This window comes from Sprattus sprattus (assembly GCF_963457725.1).
Source record: "Sprattus sprattus genome assembly, chromosome: 13".
Classification (NCBI taxonomy): domain Eukaryota; kingdom Metazoa; phylum Chordata; class Actinopteri; order Clupeiformes; family Clupeidae; genus Sprattus; species Sprattus sprattus.
Genome location: NC_137911.1, coordinates 18,433,568 through 18,459,473, shown reverse-complemented (window position 1 = coordinate 18,459,473; position 25,906 = coordinate 18,433,568). Strand labels below are relative to the sequence as shown.

The following is a 25,906-nucleotide window of genomic DNA, read 5'->3' as shown; positions in this document are numbered from 1 at the left end:
TTCTCATTAACATTTACATTTAGTCATTTAGCAGACACTTTAATCCAAAGCGACGTACAAAGGAGAGGAGAATTAAGCTACGAGCAATAAAGACCTAGTGTGACAATAAATACTACTTAACATAAGAAAAGCAGACATGCAGGAACTTCTGTAAGTGCGAATTAATTACTAGTTAGAAGAGATAGCAGAAGAGGGAGGGAGAGGAAGTGCAAGTTAGGAAAGGATGTGCTCTCTGAAGAGTTGGGTCTTCAAGAGCTTCTTAAAGGTAGAGAGGGACGCCCCTGCTCTGGTTGTGCTAGGAAGCTCGTTCCACCAACGTGGAACTACGAATGAGAAAAGTCTAGATTGCCGTACATTGGACAAAAGCGTCTGCTTAATGACTAAATGTAAATGTAAACACAAGTGCTGTTAGTTATGTAGATGAAGGGAACATCTGTAGCTTTAAAGGAATTACCCTCGAAGATGTCAAATAAGCAGACAATTACGCTCTTAAGGCCATCTTGTATGTTTTCCAATGCCACACCCCCATCTTTCAGAATGCCTGGTTTGGGGAGCTTCCCTAGAATTATGAGGCAGCAAATGGAGGAATGTTTCAGGTATCATTGCAAACCATATTTTCCAAATGATGATACAACAAGCAAGATTTTCTTCTTGGTCTTACTCTGTTCCAGTATATATCTATTGTTTATGTGCCTGCATACTCGTGTGTGTGTGTGTGTGTGTGTGTGTGTGTGTGTGTGTGTGTGTGTGTGTGTGTGTGTGTGTGTGTGTGTGTGTGTGTAGGTGTGTGTGTGTGTGTATGTGTGTTGTATGTGTTTGTGTTTGTGTTCAATTCAGATTCAGTTAAAAAATACCTGTCACCATGCTCGTCACATAATTGATTGCATCCACTGTTCCAGTTAACACCATGTCTGGATAGTAGGTCACTGTGTGTATTGTTCCTGAAAAAGAAATAAGAAACAAGAAAATTTCTTAGGAGATGAGAATGAAGAACCAACATAGATCTGTGTGAGTGTGTGTGTGTGTGTGTGTGTGTGTGTGTTGCTGGGTGGAATTACCTTCAAAGATGTCAAATACGTCAACGACAACCCCCTTTATTCCTTCTCGTATACCCTCCATTAGGAGACCACTTGACTTTAGGTATTCCGAGTTACATATATTCTCTACAGAGAATGAGGCAATAATAAAAACAAACACTGTATATTACTAAACTCTTTTCATATTGTTACTGTACAGTTATCCCAAAGTATCTTATAGCTCATTATGTAATAGTATACATATTATAGTTGTTATGTATCTGTTTCAAGGGCTATGCCTATGTAACCTAAATGTGTGGAAATATATCGTCTTTGTTGTTCATAACATGGGATGGGGAGTGATGGTATATTTTTCAGATGAACGTAATATACACGCTGGTCAATACCTGGAGCATTGTAAACAGCATCAGACACTTCGGCCACCAACTTGTCTGTGCGGTGTTTTATTCCCTCTACAGCCATGTTTGCTGCTGCCAGGGGATCCATGCTCACTTCCTGAATAGCTGTAGTGTGTTTTCCAAACATAACAACAAACAGAGAGGTGATTGAAACACTTTAAGTCAATGGAACCACTGCGGAGGCAACACACACTGTGTTGATTCTGTCTGTGTGTTGTGTGTTGTGTGTCTGGTTGTGACTTCTGCCAAACTCACCGGCTATTTGCTTGTCATCAACAAAGTCGAACAAATATGCACCGACCGCAGACCAGGACAGGATGAGAACGATGGCTATAACCCATTGTACCGGCTTGAGTTGAATTTTCGGGAAACCGTTGCCTTGCTTGGGGGGTTGTTTCATAGACTCCGCTTCTGCGCCTGGGGAAAAATGGGTGGGTAAAACACCACCATTACAAAAAGCAGAATCTTTCCATTTGTTTTTTTGTGCCTGGATTCAGAATTTCATTTGTTAAAATAGGTTAAAACATTTTACCCCTTAACTGTTGAGATGACCCCTGAAATAGCCACTTTGACCTAAATTAATTGCACACCCCTGAAAAATGCTTTCATGTATATATATATATATAAGTTGTGTTTATCATTAGCTAGGCTAATATGCAATTTATAGAGAACAGCCCATTAAGGCAGTCTGTGACCACACATTAGGGCATATTAGAAGCTAAAACTTAAACTTTGATTCTTTTATAGCAAAATATACATAAATGTATTGTCACATTCCATGGAGCTTTGTAGTACTATACCACTGTCTTTGCACTGTCCGACTTACATTGTACATTTCCATAAAGGCACATGTCATTCTATATCAAATGACTATTCATCAAATCATCATGACAATCATCAAAGTTGCATTGAATTAATAAACAAATCTCTCTCTGCACATCATGTGTTGAGCTCAAGTGCTTTAAACAGTTAATGTCCTTTTGATTTTGTTATTATGCGAGACCTTATTGTATTACACCACAGTGGACCAGAGCTAAACTTGGCTGTCAGTGGAAAATCTTCAGCTAAAACTCAGTTTAGTTCAGAACAGGTGTTAGGTTCTCTAGGAACAGGGCCATCCAGAGAACACTGATATGATATGAAACTGTTCCAATGTATGTGGATTCCTCTACATCCACACACATTGGAAGAATTCCTCATCAAGTTCACAGTATGCCATAAATAATAAATGAGCTCAGTCCAAGTGCTGACTAGACAGGCTCTTTGAACATGGCGTTCTGTGTACTTCACACACTGAAAATAAGGCTAGGGTGCCAGTGTACCTGACAAGCAAAGCAGCAAACCATTAAGTCACTTGAACTTCAGAGCACAATGTTTACATTTGTTGAAACATATCACTGTACTGCTTGTACAGCACATTTCTGGCGTACTCTATATTTGGCTCAAAAACAAAACCTTTCAACCTGTCATATTTTTTCCTCAGTAATAAATTATTCATAATAATAAAAAAGTTATTTTTCCATCACAATGTGGCACAGTACCAACAAATATGATGGTCTTTTGCCAATATTATAAGGTAGTCATGTATGATATACTTTGACGTCACAACACTAGTAGTGTGGAATGGAAACCTCAGTAACTTGTCATTGCCTGAAACATTTCCTGCCACAAGTTTGTAATCCACCATTGTAAGACCTGTTGTAATCTCCTGTCTCATTAGCTATTGCTACTATCAACCAGGCTTCAACATTGCCCTAACCCTGAGGCGCCAAAGGAAATAGAAAGCTGTACCTTGTGATGCAGCCTCGTCCATGTTGAAATGAAGGTTACTTCAGCAAATCAGGTAAGGGGTAGCCAGATTTCTCTGTGATCTTGTTTGTTGTTGTTTCTTTTAAATCCCTTTTGAACACCAAGTTATCAAATGGTGTTGCTCTTGTGTGGCCGCCATATAATCCAGCAAGGTTGAACTTTTTGCTAAATGATTGGTGGGGGGGCTGATGTAGATGGACGTTTCAATGTGGCTGGTCTCTTTGCATAGCAGAAGGGAGTCTATAGGGAACGGTACTGAGAGAGAGCGAAAACAGGGTTGAGGGAAGCAGGGGCTCTGAAGTGAAGGGGGCAGATATGTGCTAACAAGTTAGCCAATATTATTTACGCCTCACATGGGTATAGGTCACAAAGCAGGCAGGCAGGAGCAAGGGGAGCTTCAATGTAACCTTATCCCCCTGGCTGGTACGGTTTATTATTAGCCGGTGTTCCCTTCACCAGCTGCTTGCGCTCTGGCCTTTTTTGGCAGCAGGGGCGTGATCCATTAGAGGACCCTAGCGGACAGCGAGAGGGGAAAGGATATAATCACGCACTCAGGGCTGGAAGAAGAGACCCCCCCCCCCCCCACTTACACACCCCTCATTCTGTCATTGGCCTGGTCATGGTGACCCGCAGGCCCAGAATACAGTACGAATGCCACAGAAAACAGCAATGTGGTTTTCCATCTGCAGTCCCTGTGGCTTTTTTTCTCAAGTTTCTTCTCGGGTTTTGTATACAGGTTGTACACGGTTGTGTACATGTATATTTATTTTGTGCCTTACAGAACTGTAAATGAGCCTGTTCCAGTAGATCATGTAGGTTTTCATCCGTCATGTGACATCCTGTCAATTCATCGACTCTCAGCGGTTATGCATGTGTGAATTCCTATCTGTTCCAAAGCAGATGACTTGCACTGTATTTATATCATAGAAATTAACACTACACAAATATCATCATCTGCGTGGAAGCAATTTGGCTTCTGCATGTCTGTATGTGAGAAGTTCTGCTCTCTGCTGGAATGAGAGGGAATTACAGTGTCATAGACGTGCCTTCATTGAAATGATTTGCTTAGAAAATCTTCCTGTTCTAGTATTAGTTCATTGTTCGGTGTTTGTTTGAATTGTCCAATTTGAATTCTAAGTTTTGAGCTCCAATCAATTATTTTAAGTTAAGTAACTATTCAGGCAGGCAAGGTTTTAGTGTCAACAGCTATTTTGTCAACAGCCAACAAAAACTAACATGTTCAGTCATAGAGAAAGCTGTGTGAGGGGAAAATGGGGTAATATTGTAAATGAATTCATACAGTGGAGATTAAGCATAAAAGAAAATGAGCCAAGTATGTGCAGTATAACAAAAGAAAACAAGATATCATTGTCATTGTGAAAACATTTCTCTAAACTATCTATAAACTATGAATTCTTTATTTGTTACCACTACTGGTAACATGTTGTGAAAACTGAAATTTTACTGTATAGGTCTTTAACAAACTCACCACCCACGTCAGGGGGCCAGCAAGTAAAAAGCATGAGCTTTTATTGTACAAAATAAAGCATGATAATAACAGACATAAATAAATATGTTGAGGAATCAAATAATATTCTGAAGATGAATGTTTTAATCTAATTTGATACAAAATAAAGGTGAGGTAAAAAAAAAAAAAGCAGTATAGTAGCTTTTTTCCAGACTCACTAGACAAATTCAGGGGTGATTGTAACCAAACGCTTTCACTATTGAAGCCCACTATACGCTGCAGACATGCATTGGCCGAGAGGTATTAGACGGACAGTCTCTACCAGAGGCAGGACACAGTGTGTCTGACACTGAATTCTCCTCAGACAGAGGAACAGGCCGCAAGCGCAAGAGACTGCTTCAGTGCGGTTTGCGTTTCTGTGACAGGATGACTGCTAATCAGCTGTATCAAATACATCTGGTCAAATACACAATCATTTTTAAGAAAACCCCAAAAAAGGTTTTAACTTAAATGTAAATACCACAGCTGTTGTCTATTAGCTTGCTAGACTTTAATTACAGTTCCTTAAGTACTGACCAAAAAGGAAGAAATGCTGTCTCTTAACCTCTGGTAAATGAAAATTCTGTTCTGTAATGTTTGCTTGATGCCAGTGAACCGCATTTGAAAATAAGGAAAGTGTCACAGACATGCTGGGATCCTTTAGCTAGGTTCACGTGAATTTAACACATGAATTTAACGTTTAGGATCTTTAAAAGATGAATTACAGAAAAGCCAATTTTCATTTGAGAAAACAAAAAAGCAAAACATCATAATCATGGTCATGTGATTTTCAAAACAACAGACATTGAATACTTGTGCAGGATGCTGCTGTTGTTTTATATTATTAGCTATGCATTTCCTTTTTTTAATCATTGAAACCAAAGACAGCAGCATGTTCACCATCACCATCTCCCAATCGCCTAACCAAAACTTGTCTACAATAAATATGCTTTGGTTCACATTATGACTCAGTGAACATCAGTGGTCACACTTTATTTGGATGGTCCCCTCTAGACCACCTACGAATGCTAAGATAATAAACATAACATTATCTGTTGAAACTCTGTTAACTAAAATGTGTGGTTATGGGTTGGGTTTGGCTAAGGTGATGTTCAGTTTACAATTAGAAAGACTGAACTTGAATTTCAACAGACCATCTGTAAAGTCACTGTAGGCGGACTTTCCAAATAAAGTGTTACCATCTTAATTTAGCACCAAATTAGTGTCTTCTATTTTCAATGTGAACACTAACCTATTGAATTTCATCTGAAGTGCCATAAATGTTCAAATATGATTAAGGGTTACTGACACCGCCAGCCAGAGCTCGGGGAAGTGAAGCATTCCAGTTATAGCCCATTGTGAAAAAAGTGCTCTCTCTGGCCTTGCAAAGCAAATCAGGGTTAATTACAACCCAAAGATTCAACTCTTCAACCCAAAGATCAATTATAATTAAATCAAATGTAATGGTGATGAAAATTACCACACAGTCAGTCTGTATAATAGATTTGCCATTACATCACACCTGTTTTTCATCCCGATCCATGCTTTTTAATGCTTTACAATTGCGGAATAATCGTGGCAGGGAGCGCGAGAAGTGTTGCAAAAAATAAACTAAGGTACAGTAAAGAAGGCAAAACAAGTATACAAAGGTTCAGTAAACCCACAGGTGATATTTACAGTAAATAGAAGCACACCATCACATTGAGTTCCTCTTAAAACACTGGGGGTGGGGGGGGGAAAGCCACAGAGATTGTGTCTCCCAATAACATAGTTTGACTCTCCTAATAACGCTGTTTGCACGTCATCCTGTCAGAAGATGGAGTCTCGATGTGTAATTTTTCACAGCAATGAGATTGATGAGAAATATGGAAGCCTCTGTCACGTTGGTATCATCAGAAGGGTCCTTGTCCCCGTTAGCGAGCCGGTCAAGTTTTAAATCAATATAATAAGTTATAAGTATAGTAGCAGTAATAATACAAAAGAGATGGCGCCTTTTGGGGAGGGAGCGGCTTTAGAGATTGTCTCCAGGTTGGTACTGGGGCTCGGTGGCAGTGAAGTAGTCCTCAAGGAAGGCTTGGAGGTACTCGAAGGTGGGCCTCTCCTCAGGCTCCCTCCTCCAGCACAGGATCATCAGCTCGTGGAGGGAGATGGGGCAGTCCTGGGGACACGGCATCCGGTAGCCTCGCTCCACCTGCTCCAGAACCTCACGGTTGTTCATGCCTGGTGGACACACACACACACATGGCAGACAAAACATGTGTGAGCGTACTGGCTAAAAACACACAAAAAGATAAGTACACACATACACAATTCACGATATGGCAATACTTCTGTACATGCACATGTGTGAGTGTGTAGGCAACACATAGAGAGACATGCATATACAGCACATAAGCACTCACAAACGTGGACACTTACACACAAACGGCAACTTAGTCCCCCACTCGAATAACACTATAAAAAACCTACAGTACAGTGGACAGAATATATATGAATATGTAGTTCACCTGGGTATGGCACTCTTCCCTTGGTTACCAGCTCTGTGAGCAGTATCCCAAAGGACCAGACGTCAGATTTAATGGTGAACCTTCCATAGAGAGCTGCCTCTGGGGCAGTCCACTTAATGGGGAACTTCGCACCTGAAACAGAGACGAAATGACAGCCTTGAGGTCGTTTACCTTCCTCGGTTTGTGCTCATAGGAGAGCCTTATCTTATCTTCTCTGCATAGAACCTGGAAAGGTACTATAGTATAACCCTCAAAGATGTTATCTCCACGTACTGTGTAGATTATTCAACTGTTCAAGATACAGTATTGTATGTGCTACCTACTGCCTGCATGTCATCTTTGTATGACCTTTCGACTATCCCCCTAAACAAAAAAACCCTTGAAGGTTCCAGATTCGAGATCATTTTTCAGGAGTAAACTGCATGCTTGCTTCATGATTAACTGATTCTGTAAACCAGGTAAAACCCATCTGGTGTAATACGCCTCAGGCTGTAAATGGTCTCTTCTTCCTTTTCATTTCTGAGAAGAGTTCTTACCTTGCCGAGCTGTGTATTCATTGTCCTCAATCAGTCTGGCTAGCCCAAAGTCAGCAATCTTGCACACCAGGCTGTCGCCAACGAGGATGTTAGCTGACCGTAGGTCCCTGTGGATGTAGTTCATCCTCTCAATATAAGCCATGCCAGATGCCACCTACAAAAAGGATCACATAAAGGCCATTAGTACATCAGGAGACTTCAGAGAGGGTGAAGATGTGAGGTGAAACTTAAGGTCCTGTGGTTTTGAGTTAATGCAGAATGTAATCCTGCACCCAAAAACTGCCTTTGGACTGTAAACAAACTGAACAGTAAGGCCACTCACAGGCACCTTTTGGAAGTACAAGGTTACAAGGTACAAACAAAGGTTAACATTGAATTATATAATCTAACATAAGTAAGCTTTTTAAATAATGTTTTTTTGGCAACAATATTGTCTAAAGTAGTGGTGGACAAAAAAAACAGTACACTGTGTTGTTTTCTTAAACATTATCCAAATTAAAAATGTGATCTTACCTGAGCTGCCATGTCCACTAAATTTGGGAGTTTAAGCCCCCGTCCCTCCCCATCCTTCAAGAAATCAAGTAAACTTCCTGTAAATCCAAGAGGAGTTGGCAGTGAGAGCAGCAGCGCCACATAAAATATGCACATAACAGAAGCAGTTTGGCCATTTTTACACTCATTAGTGATGAGGCTATTTCAAGTGGAACATTTGATGTAGGCCAGGACACGTGTACATGCTGGTGCCTCGTATATGTTGCTCATGAACACAGTCTATATGTATTAAACAAATAAGGTGTAAGACACAATAACACTACATATCTTTGTTTTGCACAAATATAGAAATAAACTTTATTTTACTAATTATTTCTTCTTTAAAATAGTCCCTAGTGTAACTCGATTAAAGAGTAAGACTATATATTGATCTGAAAAGATGTTTGGTACCTTGGCCCATGTACTCAGTGACGATGTAGATGGGCTCCTCAGACACCACGGCGTAGAGCTGCACCAGCTTGTCATGCCTCAGTTTCTTCATGATCTGCGCCTCCTCCAGGAAGGACTCGGGGGACATGGTCCCCGGCTTCAGAGTTTTCACTGCCACCTGGGTCGTGCCATTCCATGTACCTGTCAGGAACACGGTAGGCAGGCGGCCATGTTTTGAAACAGTGACTCAACACAAACATGTAGAAAGAATGCCTAAAATGGTTCCATTAAAAGGAACTTGAATTGATTAACCTGGAACTATTGTTTAACAACTGATGAAGAAAAACCCGGCAAAACAACTGAAATGGGAAAGAATATCTAAGTTAAAATATATAAATAGATTTTCAGACACTTAGTTTTATGCTACCATTTATGCTAACATTTTCATCTGTGCCTAAAGCCACTAGGATTCACTGAGATGAACTAATCAACATAGCTGAACAGAGTTGAGAAAAATCACAGTAACAACTGCAATGCCAATGTACTATGTGTCTCCAATTTTAACCTTACTGTCCTGGCAATCAAATGTCATCAGGATTCTGACTTAAATTGGAGACACATTTAACACTGTAAAATGTGATAAGTCACACTTATCACATTTTACAGTGTAGTGACTTTATGTGGTTATGAGGCTCTTATTGTACTATAGACTCTAAAAAGGCCACCAACAAATGTGTGAAAGCTCACTAAGTATAAAAAAACAGCCTTGAAACATATGTCCCAACCCTGCCTTTAGATGTGGTGTGTGATGTGGTGGGGAAGCGTACCCATCCAGACTTCCCCAAACTGGCCATTTCCGAGCCGCTTGATCAGCTGCAGAGATTCCCGTGGGATCTCCCAAACGTCTTTGGTCTTGACGGACAGGTCTGCGAGCCGGGGCATGCCTTTGTGGCAGGGGACGATCAGGCGGCAACACAGCCCGGCGGCCCTGGCTGCACCGAGACGGAGGGGACATAGAGAAGGACACGAGACAGACAGACCAGAATATGAGACACCCGAGGACACACAAAAGCATATGAATCACAGAGCCAGATTGGCATATGAGACAGTTTGCATGCCAGAATAACATACAAATGTGCGATAGATCAGATCAGGACAGAGATACAGATACGGGAATGAGAATAAAAGACACATGGGGACATATTAGGATATGAGACATACGTACAGCAACACACATCAGGTTATGAGACATTCAGGTAAACATTACCCATACAGACTTTGATGGAGGAACAATATACAGTAAGCTCTCAAAAGACTACCATGACTATATTGAGTACTATACATTTGCTTATAGTACATCAGTGCCATTTACAATAAAGTATATATATAACACACTGAAGCTACCAGAAGCTTTCCATCATTAGACTGAATGTGTGTGTGTGTGTAGTGTGTGATTGACATGCCTTAGGGTACAGCCTTACTTGAGTAGTGAATGACATGATTTAGTGTACAGTCTTACTTGAGTAGTGAATGACATGATTTAGTGTACAGTCTTACTTGAGTAATAAATTACATGATTTAGTGTACAGTCCTACTTGAACATGATTGAGTGTACAGTCTTACTTGAGTAGTGAATGACATGATTTTGTGTACGTATAGTCTTATTTGAATAGTGAATTACATTATTTAGTGTACAGTCTTACTTGAGTAATAAATTACATGATTTAGTGTACAGTCCTACTTGAACCTGATTTTGTGTACGTATAGTCTTATTTGAGTAGTGAATGACATGATTTTGTGTACGTATAGTCTTATTTGAGTAGTGAATGACATGATTTCGTGTACAGTCTTACTTAAGTAGTGAATGACATGATTTTGTGTACGTATAGTCTTATTTGAGTAGTGAATGACATGATTTAGTGTACAGTCTTACTTGAATAGTGATGCACTAGCTGCTGGAGGGTCTCAAACTGAGCCCGAGTGGTGATGTAATATCCCCCGTTGTCCAGTTTTCGTATTTTGTAGTGTTTCACGTGATCTCCCTTTACGTCATCCCAGTCCTGGATGGATAATGAGTAGGCCCCTATAAAAAGAAACCGATCATACCAGATCACACCTCATCTAAGGCTTAAGTTGTTATGTGATCTGCTTCTAACACCAATTGATAACACCAAACACATGAAAGATCGCAACATAACCACCACATCAAGATTTATCAGGATTAATTTGATATATTAAGAGACATCAAATCACTTTGTGAATGAAGTTCATTTTAGATGTGAGAAATCGTTTAGTCACTACCTTTTAAAGTTTATAGAAGTAGGTTATAGAAATAATTTGTCACTACCTTTGGTGGTTTCGCTCTCCCTTATTAGAAATGTGCCTCTGGGGTTGCCATTGGAGAGAAGCTGTCTCTCCGCATCCTTGCGGCCTAATTTACCAAAGTACCAGCTGAAAAAGGGCGTAATGTAAAACAGAGTCAATCAGAAATAGAGAGCAGGATTAAGAAGTTAGACTTATTTTACATAGTGCCTTGAGAACAAATATGCAGTTAATTTGCAAATATGAGAGATGACGCGAGTACACATATACATTTCCAGTCTCAATGTTGCTTAAATTATATAGCTACAGTGATAATGACTTTTCTAAAAATATCAAGTCTCAAAGAGGAGATAGCAGCTGAAGTTAGGGCTCCTACCCAGGGTTGTTGGCCATCTACCAACAGATAATGTGCTGCAGATTTACTTAAGGGGTAATGGAAGCAGAAAATAATGCATGTTTGAAGTGGTAATAAGTTACACCTTGAAGTGCATTATTTTCTGCTACCCGAACACCATGAAGTCCATTATCCTTATTTAACCACGGTTTCCACACATGCGTTATGTTCATTGCAGATATAATTTCCATGTTTTGATCGAAACATCAAGTCTTTTCTTAACTGATTGGACAAAGTGACGTCACTAGACTAGTTCTAAATGGATGGTTGCCATGGCCAAGGCAGATAAACGGGCTATATTTACAGTTAATTAATAGGTGTAAGAGTGGAGTGGAATACTTACTCCTCTGCTTGGATGGAATCGACTGGAGCCACATAGTTGCTGGGAATGTAGCCCGTTCCACCTGTGTTAAGGGACCGAGCATCCCACCAGTCCCCCTCCCTGCACATGCGGTCAGAAAGAAATTATTATGTAGATCAATATTGTGTTTATATTATACTGTGCAGTGGACATACCGAAACATCCTGTACGGGTATATTTATTTTTGCCATACCATTGTGAACGTTTTATTTCCAAATTATTAGGTAGATTTGGAGATGGAAATTAATTGATGTCATGCCAACAAAAGGAAATGGGGATTTAAATTTGAGAGCGAGAGAAGCAGATAAAGAGAGAGGAACAAACAGGTTGGCAAGAAGGAGTTAACTTATTGTCAGCAACAATAAAAGGCAGACAGTGTTTGCACTTTGCATCACTTTTATCGCCTCTTTTACAGGCAGCAATAAACGCCTTGACAAAGAAAGTAAGTGTCCTAGCACTGATGTTACGCTGCCATCGAATGTATTGCTGTAATGTTTCAACCGTTCAGGTCTTCATCAGGCAAAACAAACTGAAAAGGAAATCCATGTACCCCCTATGCCCAAAGCCCATTTGTTTAATGGGGATATGCTGGTTTACTGCAGCAAAGACATAAACAGTGATCTTACTGTGGAAGTAATGGATAAACAGGATTTCAGAGTTTTAAGACATTTTAGAGTTTTAAGACTTACGTGCTGTTGAGTATCTGAAACTTCTCTCCCTTTCGGAAGCTGAGGTCCTCCTCTGTCCTGGCCTCATAGTCATAAAGTGCTACAAACAGGGTCACTCCTGCACAGACAGACATGCAATCAGCATGACACAGGTATTGATATAGGCTCTGGGACAACACTTGGGCCGATGCCCATTGTTTACAGGGCTATAGAAATAAATAATGCTGAATGGAAATGAATGTGTTCATTTCCTTGTAACTACAGCAATATGGCAACAATATCTAACGACAATGTCACATTTTACCTGCCCCACCCCTGGAACGTAGGGTGCCGGAATGGGAGGAAGAGTTTACGCCCCCGAACACTGTCACCCCCTGACTGACGGGGGTGTGGAAGTTGTTGTAGTTGGGGATGGCGGTGACACCAAAGCTGGGGTAGTGCTGGGGCGTGGGATCAGAACCATAGCGGTACCCCGAGTGCTGAGTGATGCTGTTCTCTCGTTCGTCCGTCAGTTTGGTCGCCTCTTTGTCCTTGCATTGGACACAGCCCATTGTTTTCCGTCTGGGAGGAGAAGGCAGGAAACTCACTTCAGGTTTTCTACATTGTGTGGCAGAGACTCCATTTTGGTCAGACTTGGATGTTAGTGACTCTTTCATAATTCACGTTTTGTTTTGAAAAAGCACCATTATGCCATGTCACTAACTGAGGATTTATAACTAAACCTATTGCACTTCACTGTGGGTCTTAACTCAGTAAATATGTAAGCAGCCAGCCGCAGCAGTATTAGTCATATGCTGTAGATTTAATAATTAGAACTAGTTTATGTAAAATAATGAAATTGTTTTTTCATCTATATAATGCTTTTCAATGATTATATTAGAAAATAAATAGGTGTCCCAAGGTGTTGCCAGGAATTCAACCTTACAAAGGTACTGCACTTTATAATGACTTATAGTGCCTTACTTGTATTTCGCTCTTAAGTGTAAACTAGCTGAATGAGTGGCATCAAGAGAGACCCCATTATGTCAGTCCAACTCCATCAACCTTTCTATGATGAGTGTCAATTCAGATACTGGTACAAAATAGTCAGGCAATGTTAAGCTTCTCGATTGATTGGTGTATTATGAAGCAAATTTGTATGATATTTAATGTAACCACCATCATGTAATCGGAATGTATTCACATTCATACATTTATGAGCTAAACAATAAACAAGTGAACATTCGCCTTCTCATGTCCAGCAAATGGATTTAAGAGACATTAGCATAAAAGGGAACAATGAAGTTGTCTTGAGAGGGTAAAAGGGCATTCTTTTTTTGTTTGTGCTTTTAGTTTTTAGACATCAGTTGTGCTTACTTTGATCATCATCATAGATCATTCAGTTTCTACCATCTATAAGCTGTGTTATGCCCTCCATTTCAGATAGATCGGGAAAGTTAGCATGGTGATACACAAGAGCAGAAGTATTTTAGATGTACTGTATGTCAGATGAATGTCTCCTCTACGGTGTCTCTCTGTCATGCCACTGCAACTCCACAGTACATTTCTATTACTTTAAGATTATTTACAGACACACACATCTACTTCTAATGGAGGTCAAAACGCCAATAAGCCACAGACATGTAAAAATTCCTTTGGTGCAGAAGTTCCTTACATATTAAATACAAGGTCTACATGGCAGTATTTATGGATGTTGGCAATGCATGATAGCATATGCCACATCTTAGAACTCTGCAGACAGATGCTTTGTGGAAAGCCTAAAAGACATGAAAGACTGTTTCCTTCCCAAATCTGACTGATTAAAGCATTCAGTATGTTCTGTAGACTAGAAGCTCAGTTTATTTCATAGGCAATCACGTGCTAATGTGCACTGCATGTTTAAGCCAAAGGATTTGTAAACATTGGTAAACAACAACATCGTGAACTGTTCAGGCGGCAGCTGACCCTGATCTACTGCGGATCGGGCATATGTACCCACAAGGCCAGTGGTGTTACAAAGTAAGCGGCGAACTGCCTAATGAAACGTAGCCAACACTTAGGGAAACACTACAGGCAGCAGTGTCTAATACCCCCCTTTAGCAATGTGGATGCCCCCACCACTGTATGGCACTGATGATGTACCCAAAAATGCTGTATGTAGTTTTCTTGTTCATCGTGTAGGCCTACATGCAGTTTACCCTACATCCAAAAAGTACTTATCGAAGCATCTGACTTGATAGGATGCCATCGGGAGATGCCAATGTACGGGAGGCTTAATCTCAGACCATTCGTTATCAGCAATTTATCTTCCACGATGTCACTGTCTATGGACCATTATGGGGAACTCCATAACTAAATGATACTAAAAACCCAAAACTGAATGATTATGTACTGTACTAGATTGTGCACAATTTAGATGTAAAAAAAAATAGGCATCACACAGAGGTTAGCCAACATCATCCTATTGATCTGTTTTTCGCTCTGCAACAGTTAATTGACTGCCACAACAACAACCTCACCGAAATCCGTTTAATTATCTTCCCCACTTAGCTACTGACTGGCATGATCTAACACTGCGCCGGAGAAGACACGTTGACCACTCCCGTTACATTTGGCCTTTTGGCTTGGTTGATTTACAAGCAATATACGGTTTCCATCTATGCCCTTTACGCTGCGCATCAACCGCTGCAGCAGGAGATAGCCGATTCCGCTCCGGCACAGAATGAGCGGCATGCACAATCACGTCATTTATGGAAACCACTTTCTTATGATTTTGAGGGACAACGACGAGCAGAGTATGCTTTTAGCAGACGTATAACATCACAAGTAAAAGATGGCTCGGTCTATCACAAGGTGGGCTATTATCCGCATAGCCCCAATGAATTAACTTGAAATCAGTAGAAAGAGAACCAGGCGAATGCACCCGCATGCAGAAATGTAAAATAAATAAAGCATGTGCTTACCATGAAACAAGCTGTCTAAAACATTATGCGCTCTTCTGCTGAAGCATCTATATCGATTTAATGCTATCTGTATATTTATAACATGAAAAATGAAAATAACATAATCTAACGTAATGCTTTAGACGGCAGGGTCCGTTGAGCATCAAATGATGGCGATGTAGAAGCGGATTCATGGAAAGGTGTGATTGACAGCAGCAAACACCAATCGGGGATCGCCATTCGCTTGCGTTCAAGTGAAGACACCACCTCTCCTACTATACACATCTGTGTGTGAGACATTAACCTGGCAAGCCGCAGGCCAGGATTAAAACTGCCTATTTGAATGACGAGAAATCTGAATAGCCTGAAAAGTCTGTTTACTTTCTAAAAATCAAACATAAATATGTAACACGTTTGGTTGAGGTTTGTCAGCTCTGATTTGTGTCTGAAACTATGCAATCAGTCTGAATCAAGGTAAAGCTGATTTTTTTAATAACATTAAATCATAACATGTTTTCTCAATTTCTATGTCATTTGGCTACCCAATTTATTGAAAGACTTTTCAGGTCGTACTTTAATTAGTTGGTAAAAAAAATATAAAAACCTACTCAAGTCAGCAGCACTGAAGTTAGTATGCAGTATGGAGGACATAAGTGATCAATGGAGATTCATGCTATATGTTACCCAGACCGTTCTAACTAAAGTAAATGCACAAAGAAATGCTGTACCATTTTACAGTATTCCAGCTTTGCCTTCAGCGTGGTGTTAGTTTGGTACTTACCCTCTGAGGTAGTTACCATTGTGATGGATTTAACCCCATGATGAGAATATACTTTTAAAGACTTCAGGATGGCAGCAGACTGAAAACAGTGAATGGTTATGTTGCCAAATTGGGTTAGACCAAAATGATACAGGAATATTCTTTATTTTATTCCTGACAAGCATTTGATTGTGACATGGTTTAACTTAGCCACAGAGGGCAAGAGGGGGACATTTTCACCTACCCTTTTGCACACATCATAATAATAATACTACATTATTTCAAGCAGTATAGCCGCAGGCCTGTGTAATCAAAAGCATTTCTTAAAACCCTTTATATAGCTATACATGTTAATAAGACTTCTGGGAAGAGTGCCAAAACTATGAAAATACAAAAAACTGAATTCAGTAACAACAGGTATTTTTTGTCAAATAATACATTATATTACATGTATTCTTTTTGGCTGCCTTTAAACAAAGTGTTATAGAACATCATGTAGATATTTCACACAATAAGAATTATATTGTAGTTGGAAAACAAATGTAAATGTTACAGATGAACAACATTTACTGATATTGCATGGAACATGCAAAGACAGTAACATTTATAAAAAAGCACGTGTCTAAAGGTGCATGTCTTCATCACTATGCGGTCTAAAATAGGAGTGGTTGATGAGTAGCACCCAAGGTTGCGTAAATAGTCCCTGTATATACAGCGCCATCATGTGGCGAAGATATGTCTGGTCAGTTACAGGACATGCCAACAAGCTTTGACATAAAAAGGGTTTTGAGGTGAGGAATGTTGCCAAACAAACAAAGCAATAATAAAAAAGCTGGTAGAAAATATACATCCCCTAAAGCCGTGGCATGTGTTTGCATCTTGATGGAATAATAATAATAATATTATTAATGATAATATTAGTAAATAATAATATTACACAGCTCCTACCTCACCAATGTCAAAACAACTCCTGCGAAATATGCATCCTGCCACATACCCAAACTGTCCTCTTGATAAACATGATCCTATTAGAAAATGAATCATTCTTTGACAGCCACACTACAATGGAAGTACCCCATTTTCAATATTTGTCTATAAGAGGATGTGGTAATCATGAATTTGCTCCAAATGCATTATCAGATATACAGTTTTATCAAACATGGAACACTATTATTGACATGGTTGAAAGGAAACGTGGAGTAAATACAATTATTTCTTTTGCTTTCTTGAAGTTTAGTACTAAACATGTATAAACATTTCTCTTCACATACCAGTTGAGGCGAAATATTCCCATAGATGCTGATCTAAACCATCTGATTTGGCCTGGCTCAATCATTGCTAGCAGGATGTTTGAATGTATGACTGGAAAACTAGGTGTGGAAGTGTAGATTTAATGAATGCCCATTTAGCAGAAACTCAAATATCCATACATGTGCATGGTAAGTTTTCGGAAACCTCTAGAATGTTGACCATCAGAAAGGGGATCTGCAGCAGCACCACAAACTAATATGGTGTTTTGCTCCTGTGCTATGTTTGACTGTTTTGTGTTTGTGTGTTTTTTGTTTGTTTTGTCACCCACATCCATTCTTAGGCAAAATTGTGAATGTCCCTGGCATGTTCAGGGACACGAAAACTAATTATACAACAGCGCTGCATTCCAGGTTTCTGTTTTGGTTGTATTATTTCCTGAAACACACACATCATAAATTGAGTTGGGGAACACTCTTGACCGTCACATTCTGGTCAATTCTGCTCCAAACCTCACTGAAAACCAAACCCTTCCAAGTAAAGAGAGATGACTTGAAGACACCATTTGGGTGTTTTTGGTCATTTGCTGTCTGAGCCAATTTTAAACCTAGAATTTCCAGGGCTCCCAGATCAACCACTCACTACTAATCCTGCCACCACAGGAAGGGTGTGTTTTCACCCAATACTCCTGCCCCCAGTCTGCTCCGGAGTATCTTTTTTGAGCGAGCTCTGTGGCTTTCAACGCGTCCCTCTCTCTCTCTCTTTGCTCAATCTTTTCCTCACATGCAGTGAGGACTCTTGTGTCCACCCTCTCATGATGGCAGACACGGCACCGACCTCCTTCTGCTCCTCACTAAAACCACAGCCCACTCTCTCTTTCCCTCTCTCCCTCTCTCATATCCTCTCTCAAAATGGTCACTTCAGTTACTTCAGCTGCCTGTGGCCTGTGGTAGGCAGGCCTAAATTACCTCCGCGAGAGAGAGCTCTGCCTGGGCCAGGGCCCTCATGTGAGGGGTGTCTCTTTCACATCCAGCGCTTCCACATTGCACTGGCTACTCCCAGATTTACTGCCTACCCCCAGCTATTTCTGAGCAAAAAAGGAAGAACAAGAAAACCTCTGCAAACAGTGGGGCCGACCAACACCCAGTAAAAACTCAAATTGTGGTACATTGGTCCCTTTCTGGGATCTTAGTTCTTTCTGAAAAAGGGTCCATATTAAAGGATTTCCATGGTGATTCCAGTTTTCCTGTCGATTGGAGCCAGTTCATGTGAAGTTAATATTTGGTTATTGAGTCCTTATATTACTGCCACAGAGACAGTGCTGTGCTGTGCCACATCTGTGGAAGACGAGACACTCATGTTAAAACCATTATGGCCAAACTGTTTACTTCCCCCCATGCAAGTGAATGTTTCATGAGCTATTTAGGCAAATGTTCCTCTCAAAAGGACTACTTGTATGATGGTTTTAAATACCAAATGCTTGCATAACCCTGTTTTTCCTAATTCCGAAGTTGGAAAGTCAAACCATGTCCAATGTTCATATGTAAATAAGCCCCAACAAAGATGAAGTGTTTTTTTAAGACAGTATTTATTTCAACCATTATGTTTTACATAGCACATTGAATCTTAGGTATATAACAACATTGATGGGACACATTTTGCCTTGGTGTTATATGTTGTTTTATTCTTGATGATCAATTTGACCATTTCACAATATTCAAGTCAGAGACAATGAAGCCAGAAACAAAACTGTGCACATACGTATCACATATTTGTTATGTTATTTAATATAGTTATTAAGAAGGCCATGAAAACATTGTGTAAAAACAAACATTAACGCATTTGGAGCACCAGTTGTGATCAGTAAAAAAAGGAAAAATTGTAAAAAAAAAGAAATTACCAGGACACAAAATAAACTTAAACCTTCACATGTTGTCTCCACTTACAAAACCAAAGCAAATACAAACAAATGAAAAAAACTAAAACAAAAAACAGTATCTCTGATTATGCTGCTTGTTGTTGTCAAATCCCTGATAACCTGTTATATAAATTACCTCTTCCTCACCTGCACCCTTTTGCTTTGAATTTTCAAGTCAAGATGCCTCTATTTCTCAAAAATAAAGACCATCCTTAACTCTTACTCCAACAGGTCATTTATGACTTGAGTAACATTTCACGGGTTGAGAAATGGTGGCATTAAAGGCTCTATCACTTCATCACGTAGAAGCAATCAGGAAGCCAGAGAAGGAGCAGTGGACATTGTCGGCGGCAAAGATACCGTTAGCATCATCATCGGGGATCTTCATGTAAACGGTGTCCTGCTCATTGAGCTGAAGCACAGCGCTACCGGACATCTGGTCCAGGAAACCCTTGTTGTACTCATCATAAGTGAACATCACGGGGTCGCTGTTTCTGAACAGAGCAACCAGGGCGTTAGCGCCATTCACGTGCATGTTGTAGGAGAAGTAATACACACCTGGGACCTGGCAGGTGAAGACACCTGTCTCAGGGTCATAGTGGTTCTCAGCGTTGTACACTACATGCTCAAACTTAATGGGCTCACCAGAGGGTGGGTAGGGGGTGGTTGTGCTGGCAGTGAAGGCAGACATGGGGGCTTTGACCAGAGTGGGCACCATGATCTCACCTGGGGCCATGCTCTTCTCAAAGATGACCTCGCCAGGTGCGCCAGGAGGTCCGGGTGGGCCAGAGGGGCCGGGGTTACCATCCTGGCCATCAGAACCTGGGAGTCCAGGTGGCCCTTGGGGTCCGGGGATGCCCTTAGAAGTAAGGCCAGCGGGGCCAGGTGGGCCGGGGAGACCGGTGTGACCCTTCATGCCGGCAGGACCAGAAGGTCCCATTGGGCCAACTGGGCCTCTGGGACCAGGAGAACCAGCATCTCCTCTGTCTCCTGCAGCACCTGGGTGACCGGAAACGCCCTTGGGTCCAGAAGCTCCGGGGTTACCTGGAGCACCTGTGGCACCTGTGAAGCCAGTCTCACCTTTAGGGCCAGTGGCTCCGGTGGCTCCCCTTGAGCCGACTGGACCGGTGGCACCTGTGTAACCCTGTTTGCCCTCAATACCCTGAGGTCCCTGATCTCCCTTGAATCCCTTGTGCCCGGGAATACCTGGTGCACCTGCATCACCTTTGATACCAGCAGGGCCACTATGACCCTGGTAACCTTTTGCTCCCTGGGGGCCGGATTGACCCATGGGTCCTGTTGAGCCTGTTGCACCTGTGGAGCCCATTGCACCTGGCTCTCCTTTCTGACCTGTGGTTCCTGGGCTACCTACTACTCCCCTCTCACCTTTCAGACCGTTAGCGCCAGGCTTGCCATATCCAGGGACACCTGGAGCACCAGTTGCGCCAGCAGGACCCTGAGCACCTCTAGCACCAGTGGAGCCGGGCATACCTGGAGCGCCATTCTCACCTGGCTTACCTGACACACCGATTCCTGGGGCTCCAGTGTGACCTTTGGGTCCCTGAGCTCCCATGGATCCGGGAACGCCATCTCTACCTGGGCTACCTGACTTTCCGGGCTCACCTGTGGCACCAACTCTGCCGGGCTTTCCAACACCTGGTTCACCAGCAGGGCCGGAAGGACCCATGGGACCCATTGCACCAGTGGCACCCTGTGGGCCAGACACACCAACACCCCTATCTCCCTTGGCTCCTGGAGCACCTGGGGCACCTGTGTATCCCTTAGCACCAGCCTCTCCACTTGGTCCCATGGCTCCGGGCATACCAGCAGAGCCTGGTTTGCCAGTGGCGGACAAACCAGCAGGTCCGGGGCTTCCTGAAGGGCCAGGCATGCCTCTTGGTCCCTGAGGACCATAGGCACCGGTCTCACCCTTGGCTCCAGGGGCGCCGTTGGAACCGGGTTTGCCGGGGCCGCCTGGGGAGCCAGGTTTTCCGGCAGCAGAGTAGCCAGCGGGTCCGGGGGGTCCAGGGGGTCCGGCTGGGCCAGCATACCCAACGCCGTTCTCACCAGCAGGGCCTGGAGGGCCGGCAGGACCCTCAGCTCCGGGCTCACCTGGGGCACCTGGCTCTCCAGCTACTGACACCACTGTAGGAGGAACAACAGGCGATCAGTTACAGGTGCACCATGAATTCCAGTAACAGGTGTATCATGAGTAGCAGTAACAGGTGCACCAACAACATGTGTGCAGTACACCTGTAACAGTACCTGGAGCTTTAGCAGCAACAGGTGTGAAGTGTGTGTGTGCTGATATTCTATCCCTAACACTTACTCATTTTGAGTTATCTGTAGTCTTACTTGAGCCAAAAAGATATCAACAAAATAAGATATGTCACTGTGTGTGTGTTGAATTGTACATGACATACAATAATTACAGTAGGTTGTCCTTAGGCTGTAAACAGACTGGTTAAAGTGCTTGTATGTATTTTTTATTGGTGTGGCAGTAAATTGAGTTAATATGTATTTTTTAATCAAAAATAGTCATATGACCTTGTGACATTAGACTGTAAGCAAAAATCTGTTGTGAGGATGATGCAGTAAACCATGGGAGTCCTGGGAGTTGTTAAAAAGTAATTGTGTGCGCTGGAATACAGCAGTGACAGTCTCATCTGTGCATTTTTTTGTTTTCATTAAGTCAAGTTAATATGACCAATAATAATTTTATGTACTCATTAACTGTGCTCTTCAGATGGTAAAAACATCAAAAACTTAATACAACATAGTTTAAAAGGTGGATTATTCATCCAGCACTTCCTTAACTCCCTCTGAAAATTCTGTTTTACTGCTTTGTTAAAGTCAGTTCAGTACTATCATGCAAGGGTAGAGAAGTGCATTTCATTCTGAATTAAAGTGAGTAGTTATCGTATTGTATTGAAGGATTGAAAACAAACTTTATGTAAGACTATTTATCCAGAACTTTATAACTTATACTTTTCCTTCATTTAAATGGTTTGTGTAAAATACCTCATTGCTACTTTAGGAACATTCACATCATGATATGTGCATGTTATTTAAGGCTCTGTAGAGTAGTGGAACTGATTCTGCCTGCATCAGAAGCACACTGGGCCCATCCAAGCACATTTTAAATGTCTGGTCAGACATGAGAAGATTAACATTCCAAGGAATGGGCATTCAGTTTGTAAACAGCAAGGGGGCGGGGCGTGTGGGGGGGAGAGACAATGCCATTCTGGCCCAGATTTGGCTCACACCCGGTCTACTTCTGCCCCAGAGCTGCTCAGTGGGCCTACACCAGGTTGCTTCTGGTAGAGCAGATTTTTGAGCACTTTGCACAGTGGTTTCAGTTGCTGAAATAATTCCAGACTAGGCCAAGAATAGTTTTCACTTTTAAGGCCGTTCTCACTAACAGATGTGAGACTGCGTTAGTGGAGCCCCTAGGGGGAAATTGAAGGCCCCCGTTTTTATGGGTGCCTTAATGTGGTTACGTTCAACAGTGCGTAAACTCTGTTGTTCCCATTTGCCAAGTTTGGAGGCACAACTTCTGTGAACCAAAACAGATGTTGCAAAATGTATTTTTTGAACTAGGTGTGTACATACCCATTTACTCAAGACCGCTTTTCTTTGAACCATGGCTGTGTGAAGTTTTGTTTCAGTGTGTCCTATTTTTTCCTAATTTCTCCCTTGAATCTATTATTCCAAAAAGATCAAACTGGTGAACTTCATGTATTTGTTGTTTTTAGTCTGTGTACACTACCTGGAGGACATGTCTTAAATTAGACTAGACTATTGTGTCATATAACACTACTCCATTTAGCTAAACCAAATTTTAAAAGAACTTCAATACCAAACATGAGTGATGTATATTTGTCACTACATTGCATGATGCAGTACACATAGGTACATCTCTGAACGTAACACAAGTGCTTCACTTGACAATGATTCAATGAGTTTCAGTGACTGCTTAGATAATGTCAGTGGAAAAATATTGTCATTGGTAAATGCATTGCTGTAATCTACTGAATAATCCTCATTGCATTTCCATTGCATAAATTCACTGTTTTCCTATTTTTTTTAAAGGTCTTGAAATGTTCCTGACATATCTAGAGTACAGGCTAAGGTTCTTTCATGCATATGTTGAGCCAGGCCTATGTTGAGGTTGAGACAGTCCTATGCTGAGCAAATAACTATTGGTTTAACTTCGAATTGAGTGCAACCAATCACTCTGCAGGGATGCAGCTATGCATGGTAAGGATGGTAAGGTTTTGTAAGTTATAGCTTGTGCAGTTTGACTCTTTCTGATGTCACCTCTAAACCTCTATGATTTAGCAAGTACACTTTTAGTTGTTAATTCTTTAAGGTGTCTTAAACCCAGTGATAGACCAGACTAGCATGTCAGTAAGGAGCTGCAAAACTCACCATGGCTCTTCACTGAGTAGGGCTGGTACTGCTGTGCCTTCATGACTTTCTTGACAACATATCTCTCGCCAGTGGCAGCGGCCAGAGCCACGAAGAGGAGGACGATGGTTGCTACTCGTAGTTCCATTTTCTGAGGTTAAATCTACAGGGGGAATGGAGATGAGAGGTGATTATTCAATGCTTCTGGTGTCTCTTGAGATTCAGCTGGAATGAATTGCATGATTCAAAGATGCATATAGCTGCCAATAGAACACAAATGATAGAACATGACGAACGGTCCTCATTTTTCAAGTCTAGGGTTAGGGTGCAAATGCAAGTGCCTCGTAAAATATACTGATCTCAGCCTGCTACCAGCACTCTCTTGAGTTTGAAATGCTTGAAAAGGAGAGAATCTTTTCCTTCCCATTCCATAAGCCTTGAGTAGCCACTTGCTAAGCCAGCATCACTGAGTTCACCAAGTTGTGTAAGTCAGCAATGCTTTCCATGGCACAAAAGTAATATTATTCCTATGTGTTCTGTTGCATTGTGAATGCTGAATCTGAATGAATGAATTTTAGAATGTAACTACATTTAGTTTATAATACATTTAAAATAAAGTCAAATGCAAGAAAACAGAGTACATTTAAAATGTTAGCAACCAGAGTAAAAGGCCCAGACTAGGCAGCATCCTGCATCCGCCTGAATGTGCTGAGCAGAAGGGAGAAGAGAGTGCACCTACCGGCTTTCCCGAATCCAAATGGGAAAAACTATCACAGTCACTGCTCCTGCCTCTGTATATCCTTGGGTGAGGAGCACTTCCAGAAACTGCTGCTCTCCAGGACAATGCTGAGGGTATTTATACCATATCTGTCCCTCTCGGATCATTAAAAAAGCACCTACCACACAAGAACCTCCCATCTCACAGCTAGGCTATAATTAAGAGTAAGATCTGCCCAAAGTTGGCATGTCACATCAGGAAGAGCTGTTTGCTTTCAATGTTTTTAGACCCTATGAATAGATTTTTAAGTTTAAGATATGACAAAAGAGGATATTTGATACTTATTTCAATGTTTTTCCATCCATTTTAACAAATGAATTAATTTACAAACAAACAGAGAGAGTGTCTTCGCATTGAAAGTGCACATTTGTGAAACATTTACATCTTCAACATGGACATTAAAACACTGTCTGTTGCATTTTGATTCAAATATGTGAGAGCCAGACAGCACATATTTATTTTTAAAAGTTTGTGTATCTCTTGACACTCTAGCTATATTGCTATAGTAACTTACATCCACCATCCTGAATATGGATTAAAAAAGCCCTTTTATAAGAGCCCTTCAAAGAAAAATAACATAAAGAAGACATTGATACTGATGCACAGTATCATATATAGATACATTTCACAGTTTTTTTTGTTGTATTTCAAGGACAGTGTTTACCATCTGAGCCTTTTAATGTAAGATAATTAAATAGGAGTCCATGGCAATTGTTCTGAGAGAGAACCTGCGGGAAAAGAATAGATGTCTTTCATCAATAGCTTAATATATCCCCAGTCATAATTAGGCTTCATATTTGCCCAGTCATGATTAGGCTTAATATCTCCCCAGTCATGATTAGGCTTCATATCTCCCCAGTCATGATTAGGCTTCATATTTGCATAGTCATGATTAGGCTTCATATCTCTCCAGTAGATTAGGCTTTATATCTTCCAAGTCATGATTAGGCTTAATGTCCTAATACAGCCCACCAGGGGTAAACTTGTTTAGTCTAATTCTCAGCTTGAGATAGACAGTGCCACTGCCCGGGATATGTTTGGTCAGCTTGTCTGTTTGGCAGGGTATAGTGAGGCTTTCATTAAATTTACTATTTCAGGCCAAACAGTTTATAGTCCTTTGCTTGTGTATTTTTCTAAGTACTTTGCCCTAGAAACAGCTAATAAAGATATAAAAAGAAGCACTGGAAAATACATTCAGTTTGGCTTGTTTCACCCTGTCACCTTCAGACTGAAAGCGCCATAGTATGCAGGTCAGAGGGGCAATGCTATGAACCTCCAGCAGGGGGCAGAAAGAGCTCTGAGGCTGTGCACCATCCTGACGATGAAAAAACCTCAAAGCTGCGATCTCATTTCTCTCCCTGGTCCCTACACACTTTGGCCTATCCACAATCAGAGGCCTCTCCGCCCTTCC

General features: G+C 41.3%; 3 protein-coding genes across 48 annotated transcripts in view; all 3 read right to left on the bottom strand.

Moving 5' to 3' along the window:
* LOC308374608 (uncharacterized protein) overlaps positions 1 to 3,534 on the bottom strand; it is a 37,348-nt gene extending 33,814 nt beyond the window's left edge. For 44 of the 45 annotated variants that reach the window (XM_080850435.1, XM_080850457.1, XM_080850476.1 and 41 more), the window contains exons 1-6: positions 3,227 to 3,534; positions 1,691 to 1,852; positions 1,424 to 1,540; positions 1,059 to 1,163; positions 855 to 941; positions 455 to 559 (exon numbers count right to left, since the gene is read on the bottom strand). In XM_080850435.1, coding sequence (XP_080706561.1) covers positions 455 to 559; positions 855 to 941; positions 1,059 to 1,163; positions 1,424 to 1,540; positions 1,691 to 1,852; positions 3,227 to 3,248 — 598 coding nt within the window. In that variant the 5' untranslated portion in view covers positions 3,249 to 3,534. The remainder of the gene's footprint in view (positions 1 to 454; positions 560 to 854; positions 942 to 1,058; positions 1,164 to 1,423; positions 1,541 to 1,690; positions 1,853 to 3,226) is intronic. The other variant, XM_080850445.1, reaches the window with a different exon arrangement.
* Positions 3,535 to 6,758: 3,224 nt separating this feature from the next.
* Positions 6,759 to 13,011, bottom strand: fyna (FYN proto-oncogene, Src family tyrosine kinase a; the record flags this gene model as incomplete). 2 transcript variants are annotated; one of them, XM_080850624.1, is made up of 11 exons in its annotated part: positions 6,759 to 6,971; positions 7,259 to 7,390; positions 7,795 to 7,948; positions 8,308 to 8,384; positions 8,737 to 8,916; positions 9,543 to 9,707; positions 10,649 to 10,798; positions 11,063 to 11,166; positions 11,775 to 11,873; positions 12,482 to 12,578; positions 12,765 to 13,011. In XM_080850624.1, 11 exons carry the CDS (start codon positions 13,009 to 13,011, stop codon positions 6,763 to 6,765), a joined length of 1,614 nt encoding a protein of 537 aa, XP_080706750.1. In that variant the 3' UTR covers positions 6,759 to 6,762. The 2 variants fall into 2 exon arrangements, with proteins under 2 accessions (XP_080706750.1, XP_080706751.1); XM_080850625.1 differs by lacking the exon at positions 9,543 to 9,707.
* A 6,022-nt stretch (positions 13,012 to 19,033) lies between these two features.
* Positions 19,034 to 23,865, bottom strand: col10a1a (collagen, type X, alpha 1a; the record flags this gene model as incomplete). The annotated part of the gene is made up of 2 exons (XM_080849720.1): positions 19,034 to 21,452; positions 23,739 to 23,865. 2 exons carry the CDS (start codon positions 23,863 to 23,865, stop codon positions 19,606 to 19,608), a joined length of 1,974 nt encoding a protein of 657 aa, XP_080705846.1. The 3' UTR covers positions 19,034 to 19,605.
* Between the last annotated feature and the right edge of the window lie 2,041 nt (positions 23,866 to 25,906).